At 44.3% G+C, this 21,747-nt stretch overlaps 1 protein-coding gene across 7 annotated transcripts in view; it reads right to left on the bottom strand.

Moving 5' to 3' along the window:
• c28h8orf34 (chromosome 28 C8orf34 homolog) overlaps nucleotides 1-20,146 on the bottom strand; it is a 172,492-nt gene extending 152,346 nt beyond the window's left edge. For all 7 annotated transcript variants that reach the window (XR_010452030.1, XR_010452031.1, XM_064941628.1 and 4 more), the window contains exon 1: nucleotides 19,812-20,146. Coding sequence is in view for 5 of the 7 variants with exons in the window: in XM_064941628.1 (XP_064797700.1) it covers nucleotides 19,812-19,880 (69 nt within the window). In the remaining 2 variants the exon portion in view is untranslated. The remainder of the gene's footprint in view (nucleotides 1-19,811) is intronic.
• Between the last annotated feature and the right edge of the window lie 1,601 nt (nucleotides 20,147-21,747).

Here is a 21,747-nt window from a genome sequence, read left to right as displayed (position 1 = left end):
TGGCCATGCAGTCACGCAGTTATGAAATAAATCTTCTATGGCCAATGTCTGATTGTGTGTTATTCATCCAAAAAGGTACTGGAACATCTCTCCTACCCCGATCCCAATTTACTGCCAACCTCTTTCCCCGAACACAAACAGTACGGATCAGTAACAAATGTGTGAAGAGTAGGCAGCATAAACAACCTCTATCGATGAGGAGTAACGCATACCCAATCCCGACTCTTGTCCCACTAACTCACACAGTGAGTATGATTCCATGCCAATGAATTGAATAGTTACATTAAAACGTTTACATACTTTGCAAGAAGAACGATGTCCCTAATAATTCTGTTTACATGGACACATCTGAAGAATGGGATGAATATTTGATTCTGAGTTTGAACATATACAGTTTCTATGTGAAAACTACTTCTAAGATGTTCAGTTGTTCCGAACTCACTTCATTGGCACTAATGAGAGAGGCTCCCTCGGCTGGTGCTGGCACATTCGCAGATCAAATACACCGCTGGAATGCTTACTTCGATGCTTACTTCGATGATTACTCCGATGATTACTTCGATTTTGACCGTACGCCGATCAAATCAAATGGCATTGGTCACATACACATGGTTAGCAGATTTGAATGCGAGTGTAGAAAAAATGCTTCTGCTTCTAGCTCCGACAGTTCAGTAATATCTAACAAGTAATCTAACAGTTCCCCCAACAACTACCTAACACACACAAATCTAAAGGGGTGAATGAGAATATGTACATATAAGTACATGGATGAGCGATAGGCAAGGTGCAATACGTGGTATAAAATACAGTATATACATGTGATATGAGTAATGTAAGATATGTAAACGTTATTAAAGTGCCATTATTTAAAGTGACATTGTATAAAGTGACTAGTGTTACATTTATTAAGATAAGTAGAGTAAGGTGTTTACATGACTTTTGCATAATCTGCCTACTGCCATAATCAGATTAATATCAAAGTATGTAAACTTACTCAGTGACTGATCAGTCTATGCTATGGATCACTAACAGAGTACACTCTTAGAAAAAAGGGATCCAAAAGGGTACTCCTATGAGGACAGGGTACTCCTATGAGGACAGGGTACTCCTATGAGGACAGGGTACTCCTATGAGGACAGGGTACTCCTATGGGGACAGGGTACTCCTATGGGGACAGGGTACTCCTATGGGGGGGACATGGGGGGTACTCCTATGGGGGGACAGGGTACTCCAATGGGGACAGGATACTCCTATGGGGACAGGGTACTCCTATGGGGACAGGGTACTCCTATGAGGACAGGGTACTCCTATGAGGACAGGGTACTCCTATGAGGACAGGGTACTCCTATGAGGACAGGGTACTCCTATGGGGACAGGGTACTCCTATGGGGACAGGGTACACCTATGAGGACAGGGTACTCCTATGGGGACAGGGTACTCCTATGGGGACAGGGTACTCCTATGGGGAAAGGGTACTCCTATGGGGAAAGGGTACTCCTATGAGGACAGGGTACTCCTATGAGGACAGGGTACTCCTATGGGGACAGGGTACTCCTATGGGGACAGGGTACTCCTATGGGGACAGGGTACTCCTAGGGGACAGGGTACTCCTATGGGGACAGGGTACTCCTATGGGGACAGCCAGAGAACTCTTTCAGATTCTAATTAAGTTCCGGCGCCGACAGAGATGGCCGCCTCGGTTCGCGTTCCTAGGAAACTATGCAGTTTTTTGTTTTTTAACGTGTTAATTCTTACATTAGTACCCCAGGTCATCTTAGGTTTCATTACATACAGTCGAGAAGAACTACTGAATATAAGATCAGCGTCAGCTCACCATCAGTACGACCAAGAATATGACTTTCGCGAAGCGGATCCTGTGTTCTGCCTTTCAACCAGGACAACGGAATGGATCCCAGGCGGCGACCCAAAATAACGACTTCGTAAAAGAGGGAAACGAAGCGGTCTTCTGGTCAGACTCCGGAGACGGGCACATCGTGCCCCACTTCCTAGCATTCTTCTCGCCAATGTCCAGTCTCTTGACAACAAGGTTGATGAAATCCGAGCAAGGGTAGCATTCCAGAGGGACATCAGAGACTGTAACGTTCTTTGCTTCACGGAAACATGGCTCACTGGAGAGACGCTCTCGGATGCGGTGCAGCCAGCGGGTTTCTGCACACATCGCGCCGACAGAAACAAACACCTTTCTGGTAAGAAGAGTGGTGGGGGCGTATGCCTTATGGCTAACGAGACGTGGTGTGATCACAGAAACATACAGGAACTCAAATCCTTCTGTTCACCTGATTTAGAATTCCTCACAATCAAATGTAGACCGCATTATCTACCAAGAGAATTCTCTTCGATTATAATCACAGCCGTATATATTCCCCCCCAAGCAGACACATCGATGGCTCTGAACAAACTTTATTTGACTCTTTCCAAACTGGAATCCACACATCCTGAGGCTGCATTCATTGTTGCTGGGGATTTTAACAAGGCTAATCTGAAAACAAGACTCCCTAAAATGTATCAGCATATCGATTGCGCCACCAGGGCTGGCAAAACCTTGGATCACTGTTATTCTAACTTCCGCGACGCATATAAGGCCCTGCCCCGCCCCCCTTTCGGAAAAGCTGACCACGACTCCATTTTGTTGATCCCTGCCTACAGACAAGAACTAAAACAAGAAGCTCCCACGCTGAGGTCTGTCCAACGCTGGTCCGACCAAGCTGATTCCACACTCCAAGACTGCTTCCATCACGTGGACTGGGACATGTTTCGTATTGCGTCAGGCAACAACATTGACGAATACGCTGATTCGGTGTGCGAGTTCATTAGAACGTGCGTTGAAGATGTCGTTCCCATAGCAACGATTAAAACATCCCCTAACCAGAAACCATGGATTGATGGCAGCATTCGCGTGAAACTGAAAGCGCGAACCACTGCTTTTAATCAGAGCAAGGTGACTGGTAACATGACCGAATACAAACAGTGCAACTATTCCCTCCGTAAGGCTATCAAACAAGCTAAGCGTCAGTATAGAGACAAAGTAGAATCTCAATTCAACGGCTCAGACACAAGAGGTATGTGGCAGGGTCTACAGTCAATCACGGACTACAAGAAGAAACCCAGCCCAGTCATGGACCAGGATCTCTTGCTCCCAGGCAGACTAAATAACTTTTTTGCCCGCTTTGAGGACAATACAGTGCCACTGACACGGCCTGCAACAGAAACATGCGGTCTCTCCTTCACTGCAGCCGAGGTGAGTAAAACATTTAAACGTGTTAACCCTCGCAAGGCTGCAGGCCCAGATGGCATCCCCAGCCGCGCCCTCAGAGCATGCGCAGACCAGCTGGCTGGTGTGTTTACGGACATATTCAATCAATCCCTATACCAGTCTGCTGTTCCCACATGCTTCAAGAGGGCCACCATTGTTCCTGTTCCCAAGAAAGCTAAGGTAACTGAGCTAAACGACTACCGCCCCGTAGCACTCACTTCCGTCATCATGAAGTGCTTTGAGAGACTAGTCAAGGACCATATCACCTCCACCCTACCTGACACCCTAGACCCACTCCAATTTGCTTACCGCCCAAATAGGTCCACAGACGACGCAATCTCAACCACACTGCACACTGCCCTAACCCATCTGGACAAGAGGAATACCTATGTGAGAATGCTGTTCATCGACTACAGCTCGGCATTTAACACCATAGTACCCTCCAAGCTCGTCATCAAGCTCGAGACCATGGGTCTCGACCCCGCCCTGTGCAACTGGGTACTGGACTTCCTGATGGGCCCACCCAGGTGGTGAGGGGAGGCAACAACATCTCCACCCCGCTGATCCTCAACACTGGGGCCCCACAAGGGTGCGTTCTGAGCCCTCTCCTGTACTCCCTGTTCACCCACGACTGCGCGGCAACGCACGCCTCCAACTCAATCATCAAGTTTGCGGACGACACAACAGAGGTAGGCTTGATTACCAACAACGACGAGACGGCCTACAGGGAGGAGGTGAGGGCCCTCGGAGTGTGGTGTCAGGATAATAACCTCACACTCAACGTCAACAAAACTAAGGAGATGATTGTGGACTTCAGGAAACAGCAGAGGGAACACCCCCCTATCCACATCAATGGAACAGTAGTGAAGAGGGTAGTAAGTTTTAAGTTCCTCGGCATACACATCACAGACAAACTAAATTGGTCCACTCACACAGACAGCATCGTGAAGAAGGCGCAGCAGCGCCTCTTCAACCTCAGGAGGCTGAAGAAATTCGGCTTGTCACCAAAAACACTCACAAACTTCTACAGATGCACAATCGAGAGCATCCTGGCGGGCTGTATCACCGCCTGGTACGGCAACTGCTCCGCCCACAACCGTAAGGCTCTCCAGAGGGTAGTGAGGTCTGCACAACGTATCACCGGGGGCAAACTACCTGCCCTCCAGGACACCTACACCACCCGATGTTACAGGAAGGCCATAAAGATCATCAAGGACAACACCCACCCGAGCCACTGCCTGTTCACCCCGCTATCATCCAGAAGGCGAGGTCAGTACAGGTGCATCAAAGCTGGGACCGAGAGACTGAAAAACAGCTTCTATCTCAAGGCCATCAGACTGTTAAACAGCAACCACTAACATTGAGTGGCTGCTGCCAACACACCGACTCAACTCCAGCCACTTCAATAATGGGAATTGATGGGAAAGGATGTAAAATATATCACTAGCCACTTTAAACAATGCTACCTAATATAATGTTTACATACCCTACATTATTCATCTCATATGTATACGTATATACTGTACTCTATCATCTACTGCATCCTTATGTAATACATGTATCACTAGCCACTTTAACTATGCCACTTTGTTTACATACTCATCTCATATGTATATACTGTACTCGATACCATCTGCTGTATCTTGCCTATGCTGCTCTGCACCATTACTCATTCATATCTTTATGTACATATTCTTTATCCCCTTACACTGTGTATAAGATATTAGTTTTGGAATTGTTAGTTAGATTACTTGTTGGTTATTACTGCATTGTCGGAACTGGAAGCACAAGCATTTCGCTACACTCGCATTAACATCTGCTAACCATGTGTATGTGACAAATAAAATTTGATTTGATTTGATTGATTTGATATCCCCTTTTTCTCAGAGTGTAGTGTAGCATAAACAGCATAAAGTACAACCTGTGGGCTTCACAGCCAAACCCACTTTCTCACACACACTCAGTCTCTTTGCCTCCTATCAGTTACCCAGAAAAGCAGAAGATCAATAGAGGTCAGAGACTGATGCTGTTACTCTGAGTGACCTCTTTATAGAGCTGTGTTTGTTGAGACCCTGGAGATGCTGAGCACACACACACACACACACACAATGTAGTACAACTGAACGTAGATGAGGTTAGAGTGGAGATGAGAGTATCGAATCCCATGAACCCTGTCAGGGATGTGGGTACACTATTTTCTTGGGAACTGCAAACTACTGTAGGATCAAATCCACATGCAATACAGTTAATGCGACATGTTGTTTACTGTGTGTGTGTGTGTGTGTGGTGTGGTTCATACTTATGCTACTCGTGTTCATGGGTTGCTATAATGCTGATAATGTAGAATCTACTGCAATGCATCACAATTCAATACATTAAATCATCTAAAAAGGAAATGAAAAAATGGTAAGTCAGTGGAAAGTGTGAACACTCATCGCGACTTCAACAATGAACAGAACAAGACTTTAGTTCTCGATAGATAATTAAGTATTTATTTCAAAAAGATTACATTTTTCTGTCAGCTACACATTTGCATTGTCCGTGTCCTGAGGCTCGTAAAACTTTCCCTGATAAACACAGTCATTCATTAAGCAGGCGCTTCCTCCTGGGGAGAACTGAACAGAACTGTAGGCTGTGTCTCAAATGGCACCCTATTCCCTACAGCCTTTGGTCAAAAGTAGTGCACTATGAAAAGGAATAGCGTGCCATTTGGGACATACACTAAAGCTCACAGCTAAATCCCATCCACTGAAACATGTACAGTTTATCTCATTAAGAAGACTTCACCAGTGAAACAAACTAAGAGGCAAAGCCAACGTTCTCTGGGGAATTGGCTATGTTCAGTGCTTTCTGTTTCCTCTATTGTATCATCTATTTATAACAATCCCTCTATTCAAACATAAAACCCGAGGTGACCTAATTGGATGGATTTGATTGACAGATCATGGTAGGAACTATTATAATTCCAAGTTTCAGACACACAGAACCAAAGCCTAACACCTTTTATCCACCCTCCCATTTCACTACTTACTCTGCCACCTAATTGGCACCCTATTCCCTAACAGTGCACTACTTTTGACCAGGGCCAATAGGGATCTAGTCAAAAGTAGTGCACTATATATGAAACAGGGTGACATTTGGAACTTAACCTTCATATACAGTTGGCCCTTTTCCTTTTCATGCATCAATTATACTGTACAGTGGAAATAGAAATAACAGTGGGTGTCATATAAGAGCTCTGCGAGAACATTAAAAAGTACAGAGTTTTTAGTGACTGCTAAATAATTGGGAAGAGTAGGTGTTTGATTGGAAGAGACTAGTAGCTCATTCTCCCAAAGGACAGGTGGGAATATGCCATGGCATATAATTAATAGTTGAATTTCCACAATTATTCTGGAGTGGAGCTCCAAGTTTTGGAAGGTATTGTTTAGACAAATACCTTCTCTCTTTTCAATATCTTAGTGTAATATTAAATTATACGGTTGACAGGGTCATTTCAAGTAACAGTTTTATTAGTTGAGAGCAAATACTGATGAGTTGACTCACAAATATTGAAACTGACACACAGGCCTACACAGTTATAGCTCAATGAACGTTGCTCATCTACCTTGCCATTCCTATAGCGCTAGATTTGCCAGATGAGCTCAGTCATTGACATGTCAGAGCTCTGATGATTGTGTCAGAGTGTTATGTCCATAGTATCACACATACTCCAAACGTTCTTTAATAACCTTGAAAGAGACACTTGGGGATGTGTCCCAAGTGATCCATATATAATGCCCTCCTTTTGACCAGAGCCCTCTATAAGAAATAGGTGGCCATTTGGGACACATGTTTGGATCATGACGCAGGTCGATTACATAGAGTACACACAGTATCACTAGTTACAGCCATTGATTTGACAGGGTAGAGGTGGATAAATGACCGTTTATAATATCACTGCACTCCTCCAACATCTACTCTGAGAGAGATTGTTGTTACTGTTGTCCCGTTGACAGCATTGATTATTGTTATTTTAATTATGTTAACATTGTAAATCTCCAAAGTAAGCTTTAGCAATATGTACGTTGTAACGTCATGCCAATAAAGCAAATTGAATTTAATTGAAAGAGAGAGAGAAAGGGTGAGAGAAAGAGGGAGGAAGGGGGAGAGAGAGAGCAAGAGAGAGAGGGGGAAAGATAGCGAGAGGTGGTGAAGAAGAGAGAGAGATAGAGAAAGAAAGAGAATGAAAAAAAGTGAGAGAGAGAGAAAGAACGAGAGAGGGAGGGAGGGAGAAAGAGAACAATGACGGCGGGGACCATCTTTCAGGTGGAGTCTACTGCCTACTGTACATGCATACTGAACGCAGGATGACCTCATTGTGGGGTTGACGTGGAGACCAAGGAGGAGGGGGGGTGGGTCATATCCCTACAACACACTTTAGAGAGCCACACACACACACACAGAGCCACAAAACCAACCAGCCCTTATCATGAAATACTCTCCTGCAAGCCACAATCAATACCCTGGATTCCCTGGGCACAGTAAAGTCCAATGTTCTGAAAGAGGGAAACAGAGAGAGGGAACACACAAAGAGAGAGAGAGTGAGAGAAACAGAGAGAGGGAACACACAAAGAGAGAGAGAGTGAGAGAAACAGAGAGAGGGAACACACAAAGAGAGAGGGAGTGAGAGAAACAGAGAGAGGGAACACACAAAGAGAGAGAGAGTGAGAGAGACAGAGAGAGGGAACACACAAAGAAAGAGGGAGTGAGAGAAACAGAGAGAGAAACACACAAAGAGAGAGAGAGTGAGAGAAACAGAGAGAGGGAACACACAAAGAGAGCGAGAGTGAAACAGAGAGAGAAACACACAAAGAGAGAGAGAGTGAGAGAAACAGAGAGAGGGAACACACAAAGAGAGAGGGAGTGAGAGAAACAGAGAGAGGGAACACACAAAGAGAGAGGGAGTGAGAGAAACAGAGAGGGAACACACAAAGAGAGAGGGAGTGAGAGAAACAGAGAGAGGGAACACACAAAGAGAGAGGGAGTGAGAGAAACAGAGAGAGGGAACACACAAAAGAGAGAGGAGAGAAACAGAGAGAGAAACAGAGAGAGGGAACACACAAGAGAGAGAGAGTGAGAGAAACAGAGAGAGAGAAACACACAAAGAGAGAGAGAGTGAGAGAAACAGAGAGAAACACACAAAAAGAGAGAGAGTGAGAGAAACAGAGAGAGGGAACACACAAAAGAGAGAGGAGAGTGAGAGAAACAGAGAGGGAACAGAGGAGAGAAACACAAAAGAGAGAGAGAGAAACAGAGAGGGAAACAAAGAGAGAGAGGGAAACAGAGAGAGGGAACACAAAGAGAGAGAGAGTGAGAGAAACAGAGAGAGGGAACAACCAAAGAGAGAGAGAGTGAGAGAAACAGAGAGAGGGAACACAAAGAGAGAGGGAGTGAGAGAAACAGAGAGAGAAACACACAAAGAGAGAGTGAGAGAAACAGAGAGGGGAACACACAAAGAGAGAGGGAGTGAGAGAAACAGAGAGAGGGAACACACAAAGAGAGAGGGAGTGAGAGAAACAGAGAGAGGGAACACAAAGAGAGAGGGAGTGAGAGAAACAGAAAGAGGGAACACACAAAGAGAGAGGGAGTGAGAGAGACAGACAGAGGGAACACACAAAGAGAGAGGGAGTGAGAGAGACAGACAGAGGGAACACACAAAGAGAGAGGGAGTGAGAGAGACAGACAGAGGGAACACACAAAGAGAGAGGGAGTGAGAGAAACAGAGAGAGGGAACACAAAGAGAGAGGGAGTGAGAGAAACAGAGAGAGGGAACACAAAGAGAGAGGGAGTGAGAGAAACAGAGAGAGGAACACACAAAGAGAGAGGGAGTGAGAGAAACAGAGAGAGGGAACACACAAAGAGAGAGAGAGAGTGAGAGAAACAGAGAGAGAAACAGAGAGAGGCAGAAACAACACACCTAAAAGATACATAAAACCATGTCTTTATGTCATGAAATACCCTCCTAGAACGGCAAGTCACAATCAATAAGTTGTGCAATATCCTGCAAACAGACATGGATAAAATGGCACTGTTGTCTTGTTAAGGTTGTGCCATTAACATGTTACTGTAGAGAGCCAGGACAGGAGTCTTCCTGAAGAAAACCATTTATAACAATGAAACAACAGTAGTGAAATAGAGAAAGGCTTTCTCATCAAAATGCCAGTCAGATACATCCTGTGCTATGCGACACCGCAAAGACTCAAGCCGACACACAAACGCAGACACACATGTACTCATGCACTATATTCACAGAATTCTGTAAGGTGTGTTAACATGACATAGACTCTGATATGATCAAGAAGCATATGTCCCAAATGGCACTGGTCATGTCCATGTAAATGTACCCATGAGCACCAACATGTGAAGTTCATAGGAGTATATCAAATTGGGTGTCAAAAAAAGTCTATATTTTGGGAAAATGAAGGCAAACATTTTTAAACATTGTAATTAACATGTACCAGAAATAGTATTTAAAACGTATTAGAGATACTTCAACACACAATAATGTTGAGGTAAATACCTGTCAACTAATGTCAACACGTATATTTAGATTTGGAGAAATGATTTGCTTTTTTTAAGTTTAAAGAACAGTGCTTCCTACCTTTTATTTTTGCCACCAAAAACCCACCTGGCTTTAAGATATTTTCTAATGTCTCTCCCTCACCATGAGGGAGGAAAATGAAAGTTCACAGAAGTGACACGTAAAGGTACACCTGCCAATTAGTTAGTGTTTTTACTGATATAAAATGTTTTATGAATGATTTTTTAAGTGATTAAAACTTGTAATTCTGTTTATAAATCGTTAACAGAGTTACTGAAAAATCTGTAATGAAATTACACAATGGGAAATCATAATAGTCACAAACCACAGTCGACCACCTGCTACTGTCCTCCCTTCCGCTGGCATACTGTTATGTTCAGCTGATAACTGATTTCTGTCTCTTTCTGTCATCTGGTGGTCGAAGCGTGCGTGTTTAATAAACAATCTGGAAAACACCTCCCTCTCTCTGCCTCTATTATCTCTGTCCAGTTATGTTACCTCTCCGGGCTCTTACTGACACCTACCCATAAGCCCCCTCTCTTCCCATTTACTGTGACCAGCATCCTCACCCACTGAGCACCGACCGACACCGGCCGTCCATGGACGTTGAAAAGTGGTCACATTTTTGTCAGTCAGCCCTGGCCTCGATTTCAACATCCACAGGCGTCGTTTTTGGGCGGTCCAGACCGGCCTTGATTTCAATGTCTACAGATGTGTTTGTTTAGCATTACATTTTTAAACGGAACAATCGGATTCTCAGCGTAATTCCATTATCGTGGAATGACCACACCCTATTGCCAATATAATAGTGCTACTTTGGACCAAAGCTATACAGCAAAGGTAACTGAACTAAATGACTATCGCCCCGTAGCAGTCATTTCTGTCATCATGAAGTGCTTTGAGAGGCTAGTTAAGGATCTTATCACCTCCACCTTACCTGACTCCCTAGACCCACTTCAATTTGCATACCACCTCAATAGATGCAATCGCAATCAATGTAGATATCTGGGTAGCCATTTGATTAATTGTTCAGCAGTCTTATGGCTTGGGGCTAGAAGCTATTAAGGAGCCTTTTGGACCTAGACTTGGCGCTCTGGTACCGCTTGCTGTGCAGTAGCAGAGAGAAAAGTCTATGACTTGGGTGACTGGAGTCTTTTACCATTTCTTGGGCCTTCCTCTGAGACCACCTAGTATATAGGTCCTGGATGGCAGGAAACTTGGTCCCAGTGATGTTCTGGGCCGGATGCACTACCTTCTGTAGCACCTTACAGTCGAATGCCGAGCAGTTGCTTTACCAGGCGGTGATATAATCACTCCCGATGCTCTCGATGGTGCAGCTGTATAAATCCTTTTGAGGATCTGTGGACCCATGCCAAATCCTCTTTTTTTCTCCTGGGGGGGGAAAAGTTGTTGTCGTCCACTCCTCATGATTGACTTGGTGTGTTCGGACCATGATCGCTTGTTGGAGATGTGGACACCAAGGAACTTGAAACTCTGGACCCGCTCCACTACAGCCCCATCAACATTAATGGAGGCCTGTTCCGCCCTCCTTTTCCTGTAGTCCAGCCTGGCAGATGCGTTGCTGCCTACCTTTACAACCTGGGGTGGCCCGTCCGGAAGTCCTGGATCCAGTTGCAGAGGGAGGTGTTTAGTCCCAGGGTCTTTAGAAAGTGATGAGCTTTGTGGACACTATGGAGATGAACGCTGAGCTGCAGTCATTGAACAGCATTCTCACGTAGGTGTTCCTTTTGTCCAGGTGGGAAAGGGCAGTGTGGAGTGTGATTGAGGGGCGATAGTCATTTAGGCAGTTTACCTTCGCTTTCTTGAGCACAGGGACTATGGTGGTCTTCTAGAAAGATGTAAGTATTGTAGACTCGGGAGAGATTGATAATGTCAGTGAAGACACTTGCCAGTTGGTCCATGCATGCTCTGAGTAAACGTCTTGGTAATCCGTCTGGCCCCGCAGCCTTGTGAATGTTGACCTGTTTAAAGGTCTTGCTCACATCAGCTACAGAGAGCGTGATCACACAGTCGTCCGGAACAGGACTTCGTGACGGGCCGCCCCCCAGGTGGAGAAGGTAAAAAACAACACCTCCACTACATTAATCGTCAACACAGGGGCCCCACAAGGGTATGTGCATAGCCCCCTTCGATACTCCCTGTTCACCCATGATTGCGTGGCCACGTACGCCTTCAACTCAATCATCAAGTTTTCAGATGACACAACAGTAGTAGGCCTGATTACCAACAGTGGCAAGACAGCCTACAGGGAGGAGGTGAGAGCCCTGGCGGAGTGGTGCCAGGAAAATAACCTCTCCCTCAAAGTCAACAAAACAAAGGTGCTGATTGTGCACTTCAGGAGACAACCGAGAGAACACCTCCCTATTCACATCAACGGGACTGCAGTGGAGAAGGTGAAAAGCTTCAAGTTCCTCGGCATACACATCACTGACAGTCTGAAATGGTTCACCCACAAAGAGCTTCAGGAGGCTGAAGAAATTCTAATTGGCCCCTAAGACCATCACAAACTTTTACAGATGTACAATTGAGAGCATCCTGTCGGGCTGTATCACCGCCTGGTACGGCAACTGCACCGCCCGCAATAATCAAGGACATCAATCACCCGAGGCACGGCCTGTACACTCCGACATCATCCAGCTTCTATCTCAAGGCCCTCAGAATGTTAAATTGTGATCACGAGCCGGCTACCACCCAGGTACTCAACACTGCACCTTAGAAGCTGCTGCCCTATGTACATCACTGGAATCACTGGTCACTTTAATAAATGTTTACATACGGTTTAATTAATTTCATATGTATATACTGTTTTTAAGTCAATACCACTCAGACATTGCTTAATATTTATGTGTTTCTTAATTCCATTATTTTAGATTTGTGTGTCTTGTTGTGAATTGCACTGTTGGAGCTTGGAACACAAGTATTTTGCTACATCCGCAATAACATCTACTAAATATGTGTATGTGACCAATAAAATTAGATTTGAATAGGGTGCCATTTTGCTACGCATCCTCAGTCTTAGATGCATTTTACTGAACACTGGGGGGTCCATATGACAAAAGATTGTTTGGGAATCAGCTACAAACTCAGCTTTCAAGGGAATCAGCTACAAACACCTTAACCTAAGGTAGCAGGCACAAAATAAACGCCTGAGCGGAGTTGGCACATCCGGTATCCAGGAGAAAGGGAAGCTAAATTGAATTAGCTGTATCCTTGAAAACCGGATACATCCGGTTGTTGGCAACTCTGTTAAGGGTGCAAACACCTAGACACATACTCATCTCTTTAATCATTTCTGATAGCTACGCTGGGATTCATGTCTTCCTTCCTTCACTACATATGAACTCTATATTCACTCATCATGTCACAGAGAGTGAGAGAGAGCAAAGAGGGTAGAGAAACAGAGAGATAGAAAACGAGAGGCAAGAAACAGAGATGAAGAGGTAAAGGGAGAGATGAACGTAGCGAAATATAAAGAGAAAAAATGCAAAGAGATCGAGAGAGGGTGTCTCTCATAATGACAGCCAGGCTGGTCTGTTTGTCTGAGTCAGAATTGATGCGAGTGTCAGAATGTACAGTTGAAGTCGGAAGTTTACATACACTTAGGTTGGGGTCATTAAAAATTGTTTTTCAACCACTCCACAAATTTCTTGTTAACAAACAATAGTTTTGGCAAGTCGGTTAGGACATCTACTTTTCGCATGACACAAGTCATTTTTACAACAATTGTTTACAGACAGATTATTCCACTTATAATTCACTGTATCACAATTCCAGTGGGTCAGAGGTTTACATACACTAAGTTGACTATTCCTTTAAACAGCTTGGAAAATTCCAGAAAATGATGACATGGCTTTAGAAGCGGTGTACCTATGGATGTATTTCCAGGCCTACCTTCAAACTCAGTGCCTCTTTGCTTGACATCATGGGAAAATCAAAAGAAATCAGCCAAGACCTCAGGAAAAACAATTGAAACCTCCACAAGTCTGATTCATCCTTGGGAGCAATATCCAAACACCTGAAGGTACCACGTTCATCTGTACAAACAATAGTATGCAAGTATAAACACCATGGGACCACGCAGTCGTCATACCACACAGGAAGGAGACGCGTTCTGTATCCTAGAGATGAACGTACTTTGGTGCAAAAAGTGCAAATCAATACAAGAACAACACAAAGGACCTTGTGAAGATGCTGGAGGAAACAGGTACAAAAGTATCTATATCCACAGTAAAACGAGTCCTATATCGACATAACCTGAAAAGCCGCTCAGCAATGAAGAAGCCACTGCTCCAAAACCTCTATAAAAAAGCCAAACTACGGTTTGCAACAGCATATGGAGACAAAGATCGTACTTTTTGGAGAAATGTCCTCTGGTCTGATGAAACAAAAATAGAACTGTTTGGCCATAATGACAATCGTTATGTTTGGAGGAAAAAGTGGGAGGCTTGCAAGCTGAAGAACACCATCCCAACCGTGAAGCCATCCCAACTGAAAAACTAATGTGGATATATTGAAGCAACATCTCAAGACAGTCAGGAAGTTAAAGCTTGGTGGCAAATCGGTATTCCAAATGGACAATGACTCCAAGCATACTTCAAAAGTTGTGGCAAAATGGCTTAAGGACAACAAAGTCAAGGTATTGGAGTGGCCATCACAAAGCCATGACCTCAATCACAAAGAAAATTTGTGAGCAGAATTGAAAAAGCGTGTGCAAACCTGACTCAGTTCCACCAGCTCTGTCAGGAGGAATGGGCCAAAATTCACCCAACTTATTGTGGGAAGCTTGTGGAAGGCTACTCGAAACATTTAACCCAAGTTAAACAATTTAAAGGCAATGCTACCAAATACTAATTGAGTGTATGTAAACTTTTGACCCACTGGGAATGTGATGAAAGAAGTAAAATCAGAAATATATCATTCTCTGTACTATTATTCTGACATTTCACATTCTAAAATAAAGTGGTGATCCTAACTGACCTAAAACAGGGAATTCTTACTAGGATTAAATGTCAGGAATTGTGAAAAACTGCATTTGGCTAAGGTGTATGTAAACTTCCGACTTCAACTCTATGTCAGTGTACAGCGCTAGTCACTATGCTAGCAGGGAGCAGTGATGTGAGTGTATAGTTCTATAGTCGCTACGTTAGCAGTCAAAATGTACGTGAGTGTGCACCTATATAGTCGCTACCCAAGCAGGGAGCACTGTTGTGAGTGTACAGCGCAATAGTCACTGCGCTAACAGTCAGAATTGTATTTTAGCGCTATGCTAGCAAGGAGCAGTGATGTGAGTGTACATTTCAATAGTCACTATGCTAGCAGTCAGAATTGTTGTTTACAGCGCTATACTCGCTACGCTAGCAGGGAGCAGTGATGTGCGTGTACAGCGCTATAGTCACAACACTAACAGAGAGCAGTGATGTCAGTGCACAGCACTATAGTCGCTTCGTTAGCAATCAGAATTGACGTGAGTCTACAGGTCTATAGTCGCTACACTAGCAGAGAGCAGCGAAGTCAGTGTACAGCGCTATAGTTGCTACGCTAGCAGGGAGCAGTTATGCCAGTGCTATAATATCTAGGCTAGCAGTCAGAATTTATGTGAGTGTACAGAGCTATAGCCGCTACGCTAGCAGGGAGCAGTGATGTGAGGATACAGTGCTACAGACGCTACGTTAGCAATCAGAATTGATGTGAGTGTGCAGCTCTATATTCACTACGCTAGCAGGGAGCACTGATGTGAGTGTACAGTGCTATAGTCGCTACGCTAGCGGAGAGCAGTGTTGTGAGTGTACAGTGGTTTAGTTGCTACGCTAGCAGGGAGCAGGGATGTGAGTCTACAACACTATAGTCGCTACGCTAGCAGTTTGAATTGATGTGAGTTGTAGCAGTGATGTGAGTGTACAGTGCTAGAGTTGCTACGCTAGCAGGAAGCAGTGATGTTAGTGTACAGAGCTATAGTTGCTAATCTAGTTTACAGGTCTTTTGCCGCAACACCAGCAGGGAATAGTGATGTGAGTTAACAGCTCTATAGTCGCTATGCTAGCAGGGAGCAGTGATGTGAGTTTATAGCTCTATAGTTACGCTAGCAGGGAGCAGTGATGTGAGTTTATAGCTCTGTAGTCACGCTAGCAGGAAGCAGTAATGTGAGTTTATAGCTCTATAGTCACGCTAGCAAGGAGCAGTGATGTGAGTTTATAGCTCTATAGTCACACTAGCAGGGAGCAGTAATGTGAGTTTATAGCTCTATAGTCACGCTAGCAAGGAGCAGTGATGTGCGTTTATAGCTCTATAGTCACGCTAGCAGGAAGCAGTGATGTGAGTTTATAGCTCTATAGTCACGCTAGCAGGGAGCAGTGATGTGAGTTTATAGCTCTATAGTCACGCTAGCAGGAAGCAGTAATGTGAGTTTATAGCTCTATAGTCACGCTAGCAAGGAGCAGTGATGTGAGTTTATAGCTCTATAGTCACGCTAGCAGGGAGCAGTAATGTGAGTTTATAGCTCTATAGTCACGCTAGCAGTAAGCAGTAATGTGAGTTTATAGCTCTATAGTCATTACACTAGCAGGAGCAGTGATGTGAGTTTATAGCTCTATAGTCAAGCTAGCAGGCAGCAGTGATTTGAGTTTATAGCTCTATAGTCACGCTAGCAAGGAGCAGTGATGTGAGTTTATAGCTCTATAGTCCCTATGCTAGCAGGAAGCAGTGATGTGAGTTTATAGCTCTATAGTCACGTGTGCAGGGAGCAGTGATTTGAGTTTATAGCTCTATAGTCATTACACTAGCAGGGAGCAGTGATTTGAGTTTATAGCTCTATAGTCACGCTAGCAGGGAGCAGTGATGTGAGTTTATAGCTCTATAGTCACGCTAGCAGGCAGCAGTGATTTGAGTTCATAACTCTATAGTCACGCTAGTAGGGAGCAGTGATGTGAGTTTATAGCTCTATAGTCACGCTAGCAGGAAGCAGTGATGTGAGTTTATAGCTCTATAGTCACTCTAGCAGGGAGCAGTAATGTGAGTTTATAGCTCTATAGTCCCTATGCTAGCAGGAAGCAGTGATGTGAGTTTATAGCTCTATAGTCACGTGTGCAGGGAGCAGTGATTTGAGTTTATAGCTCTATAGTCATTACACTAGCAGGGAGCAGTGATTTGAGTTTATAGCTCTATAGTCACGCTAGCAGGGAGCAGTGATGTGAGTTTATAGCTCTATAGTCACGCTAGCAGGCAGCAGTGATTTGAGTTTATAACTCTATAGTCACGCTAGCAGGGAGCAGTGAAGTGAGTTTATAGCTCTATAGTCACGCTAGCAGGAAGCAGTGATGTGAGTTTATAGCTCTATAGTCACGCTAGCAGGGAGCAGTAATGTGAGTTTATAGCTCTATAGTCCCTATGCTAGCAGGAAGCAGTGATGTGAGTTTATAGCTCTATGGTCACGCTAGCAGGGAGCAGTGATGTGAGTTTATAGCTCTATAGTCACGCTAGCAGGGAGCAGTGATTTGAGTTTATAGCTCTATAGTCACACGAGCAGGGAGCAGTTATTTGAGTTTATAGCTCTATAGTCACGCTAGCAGGGAGCAGTGATGTGAGTGTACAGCTCTCTAGTCACGCTAGCAGGGAGCAGTGATGTGAGTGTACAGAGCTATAGTCACGCTAGCAGGGAGCAGTGATGTGAGTGTATAGAGCTATAGTCACGCTAGCAGGGAGCAGTGATGTGAGTGTACAGAGCTATAGTCACGCTAGCAGGGAGCAGTGATGTGAGTGTACAGAGCTAGTCGCTACATTAGCAGCTGTCCACTGTGCTGGGCTGGCTGGCCCGGGCCACTCTTTGATACTAGCCAGCACTGATTAACATGCAGTGTGATGTGTGTGTGTTGCTACATTCGCAGCTCAGTGGAAAGGACGACCTGATCAGAAGTTTGTGACACACCTGCATGAGGACACACACACAGTGCATGTACAACCACCACACACAGATATACATACTTGCACACACGCTCAAGCATTGCTCTCTGTCTCTCATTCTATCTGTATCTCTTTCTCTCGCTCTCTCTCTCTCTTAACCTCCCACAAAAACATGTCCCGGCGCAACACAACACACACTCAGTTTTGTTACCGCAGATGGTGTATGTGTGTGTGTGGAGGAGCCTCGGGAGAAACAGTCTGTGTTTGTGCGCCGTCGGTGTCTCCCTAGCATCTGAGGGTTAATCTCCCCATCTGACCCTCTAATTAGATATGACTCTACCGTCTAAACAACCAGCAGGACTGACTCTTCTAGCTGGGATATCATACCAACACAGTCTACAGAAACAGCCGATGTGTCCCAAATGGCACCATATCCACGACATAGGGTTCCATTTGGGATGCAAACAGGCATGACTGACTCTTCTAGCTGGGATATCATACCAACACAGTCTAGAGAAACAGCCAATGTGTCCCAAATGGCACCATCTCTGCTACATAGGGTTCCATTTGGGAAGCAAACAAGCATGACTGACCCTTTTTATCATACCAACATGATGGGGTGTGGTAAGCACAACTGTTGTTATAGTAACTCAGACTGATACATTTAAAGGAGGAATCTACTAGAATAAAACCAGTTATTATGCTGCTACCGACTGGGCACAGATGTCATTTTGATTTAATTTTGGTTGAGTTGTCAACTAACATGAAATCAACAAAACATTTCACCATGTCATTGGATTTAGTTAAAAAGTTGGGTGAAAATTCATCACATTGAATTTTTTGGTTGAAATGGCATTGAAACAATGTTGATTCAACCAGTTTTGCCTAGTGGGTAGTCATTATGCGCTACTGTAAAACTGTATCTGTAGCTGTGGTAGTCAATACTGTCATTGACTCAGACTGATACACAACATTCAAACAGACGTCAATGAAAACCAGAAGACAACAGACTCCCACAGACATGCACACCTTCCCACACACTTAAATCAGTACCCCTTCAGGCAGATGCCTTACAGCAATTATCTCTTTATTCTGCACATCTGCATGTTCCAACTCAGCCTATATACTGTACGATAGCACCTACATTAACTCCCTACACAAACAGAAAGGTAGCTAGGTAGAGAACAACACTCTCCAGCCAAACAGCCATATAAATGCAGCACACTATTTTAATATGGTCAGACGGTAGAACAGGCAATGATCTCAAGTCAAACATTACTGTAGGAGATGAAATGCAATGATCATTTTGTGATGAAGGATGAGTGAGATGATTTACATTGTTTTACCTAAGAATGTATCATTCCATTCTATTAGACTATGTCTCACTTTTAATAGTGCTTTTGTCTATAAAAACAAAGCATTATTGCTTCTCTTCAGTGAACATTTGTGCCGCTTGGAACCTCCAAGCACAGTGTCAGTGTGATAATTCAGTTTATCCCGACCGCTTTTACCTAGAGCTCCACAGAATGATATTGCCCACTTTGTGCTGCCTGTAAACCCGTCGGGACCTTTCAGAAACATCTCTCTCTTTCTAATCATAGGGGGGTGGATGCCTACGACCAGGACATGCATGCTTGGTAGCCAGGGAAAGTATGCGATAAGACAACCACTACTGGCTACCTTATAATGATATTTTCCAATAGCTACATTTACAGAGAGTGGGTTTCGTACTACAATCTTGCAGGCAGATCGAATCTGTGATGATGATCGTTATCGGGCAGAAAGGGGTGCGCTCTCTGTATTTCCCAATTCACTGCAGGGAGAGGTTCTTGTAATTTCCATACATGTATAACCTAGTTTTTATATTTAATAGTACGCGCTTTCATGTAGGCTATTTTATCAATCTAAGTTTCTACATTGAAACCAAAGCATAGCCTTGTGATGCTGATAAATTGCAGGCTTGCAGCAAAACATGCGTGTCCCATTCAATGCCATGCACAGGTGAAATATGCTAGTTGAAATGAAGAATGCACTAACCTCAAACAGCGGTCCAATTTTATTTTTCTCCAGATACGACTGAATTCTTGACTGCTGTTGAGACGCCATGAAGAAACTATACGTCTTGCATTAAACGTAAATGATTTAAAAATAAACGTTGGGGCAATCCCATACATTCATTAAAATAGGTAGCCTATACGATAGTCGAATTCAAACACCTTTAAGAACTACAACTGTAGCCAAGTGCACACAGCGAGAGATAACCGCACCAGATATACAGTAGGGGCGTCAAGAGCGGTGGGTTTGCTTCACCGCACCGCGCATAGTGGAAAGTAGCAAGTGGAAAGCGGCAGGTACTCTCGCGCTGCGCTTCGGTCTACTTGGTTTACTACACAGTAGCACCGGACCATGCTCAGCGCGACGCTTGAGTGGCTCCCGAGCGACCGCTTCATGCTCCAAGCCAATGGCAAAGATAGTTACTTGACAGTGATTAGGGATCTTTCGCTCATTGGCTGAGAGTGGTATCAGTGGATGAGAGGGTCCCTCCTCCAGATTGTTTAATTATCTCGCAGTATTTAAAGGTCCGGACGGAAGACAGATGTGAGAAACAGGACAGTGCGGTTTTTCGCGCAGCTGTACTAGCTGTAGGCTCATGCTCATGCTCGGGCTACACAGGTGTGCTTGTTCCAAGTTTGGCCGGGGCATGATTCGCATAGTTAGTTCGTAAAATGCGCTGGTGCGCACTCCTCCTGTCATGTAACCAACAAATGTTTTGCACATGCTTATGCATAAGTGGGAAACAGATGTCACCAGCCTAATTGCTTGCCAATGCCATGTATCTTTATGTGGGTGGACTGAGATCCTTGGAAGATTGTGGAAAGGCACCAGGCCTGCAGTGTGTTGTTTGTGGTGAGACTTTGTGTTTGAAATAACAGGGTGCCCTTTGGGACAAGCCTCTGCCTGGACTTTTGTTGGGCAGGCAATGAGAAAACTGGGTGATCTGTGGTCTAGGAAGAATAATTCACCCTGGGAAGTCTGCTGCAGACTGCATTGACAGAGACAGAGAAACACACAGACAAACAGAGTGTGTTTGTGGGGGAAAGAGAGAGACTGAGAAACAGTGATACCATTACAGAAAAAACACATGATTTTCAAATGTGAACTTGTGATCTTGTGTGATCTCATGTGAAGTTAATGTGATAACATGTGACAATATGTAAAGCAACATGTGAAAACATAAAACTGCGTGACAACATTTTAGCACGTGAGAACACAATCTCGTGAAATGGGATGCAAAATGTCAATATGTGATATCATGACACTACACGTGACATTTGAGCACGTGAAAACCCAGCTGTCAAATGTCATTTAGAATATTTTATTTTGTAAGGCATTTATTAACATTAATTCAATTTACACAGTCATGGTCCCTGCGGGTTTTGTCTAGTTCCCGTTTGTTCCAGGGGTGTCCCCAAGGACGTACTTAGAATGGTATGTCATGCCTGGAGGCTTTTGTCTACTTGCGATGAAAATATGGTAAATCAAAAACTAGTTAATGCATTTTTTTAAAGCAACATTTTGCTGTTAATGGACAATATTGCTGTAATTTGGGAATGAACCACTCTGGAGATTTGAACTTCTTGGTTTCTAGCTACTGGAGGTTCCTGCTGTGCCACCAGGTCTGTGGACATTATGGGGATTGGCAAGAATACATTTATTTTTACAAAATGTATTCAGTTGTTTTACCCTCTTTTCTCCCCAATTTTGTGGTATCCAATTGGTAGTTACGTCTTGTCCCATCGCTGCAACTCCCTAATGGACTTGGGAGAGGTGAAGGTCGAGAGCCATGCGTCCTCCAAAACACAACCCAGCCAAGCCACACTGCTTCTTGAAACACTGCTCGCTTAACCCGGAAGCCAGCCGCACCAATGTGTCAGAGGAAGCACCGTACACCTGGCAACTGTATCAGCGTGCA

The sequence above is a fragment of the Oncorhynchus masou genome, chromosome 28, assembly GCF_036934945.1.
Source record: "Oncorhynchus masou masou isolate Uvic2021 chromosome 28, UVic_Omas_1.1, whole genome shotgun sequence".
Lineage (NCBI taxonomy): Eukaryota > Metazoa > Chordata > Actinopteri > Salmoniformes > Salmonidae > Oncorhynchus > Oncorhynchus masou.
The sequence above is the reverse complement of the archived record's forward strand: the minus strand, read 5'-3'. Positions and strand labels throughout refer to the sequence as shown.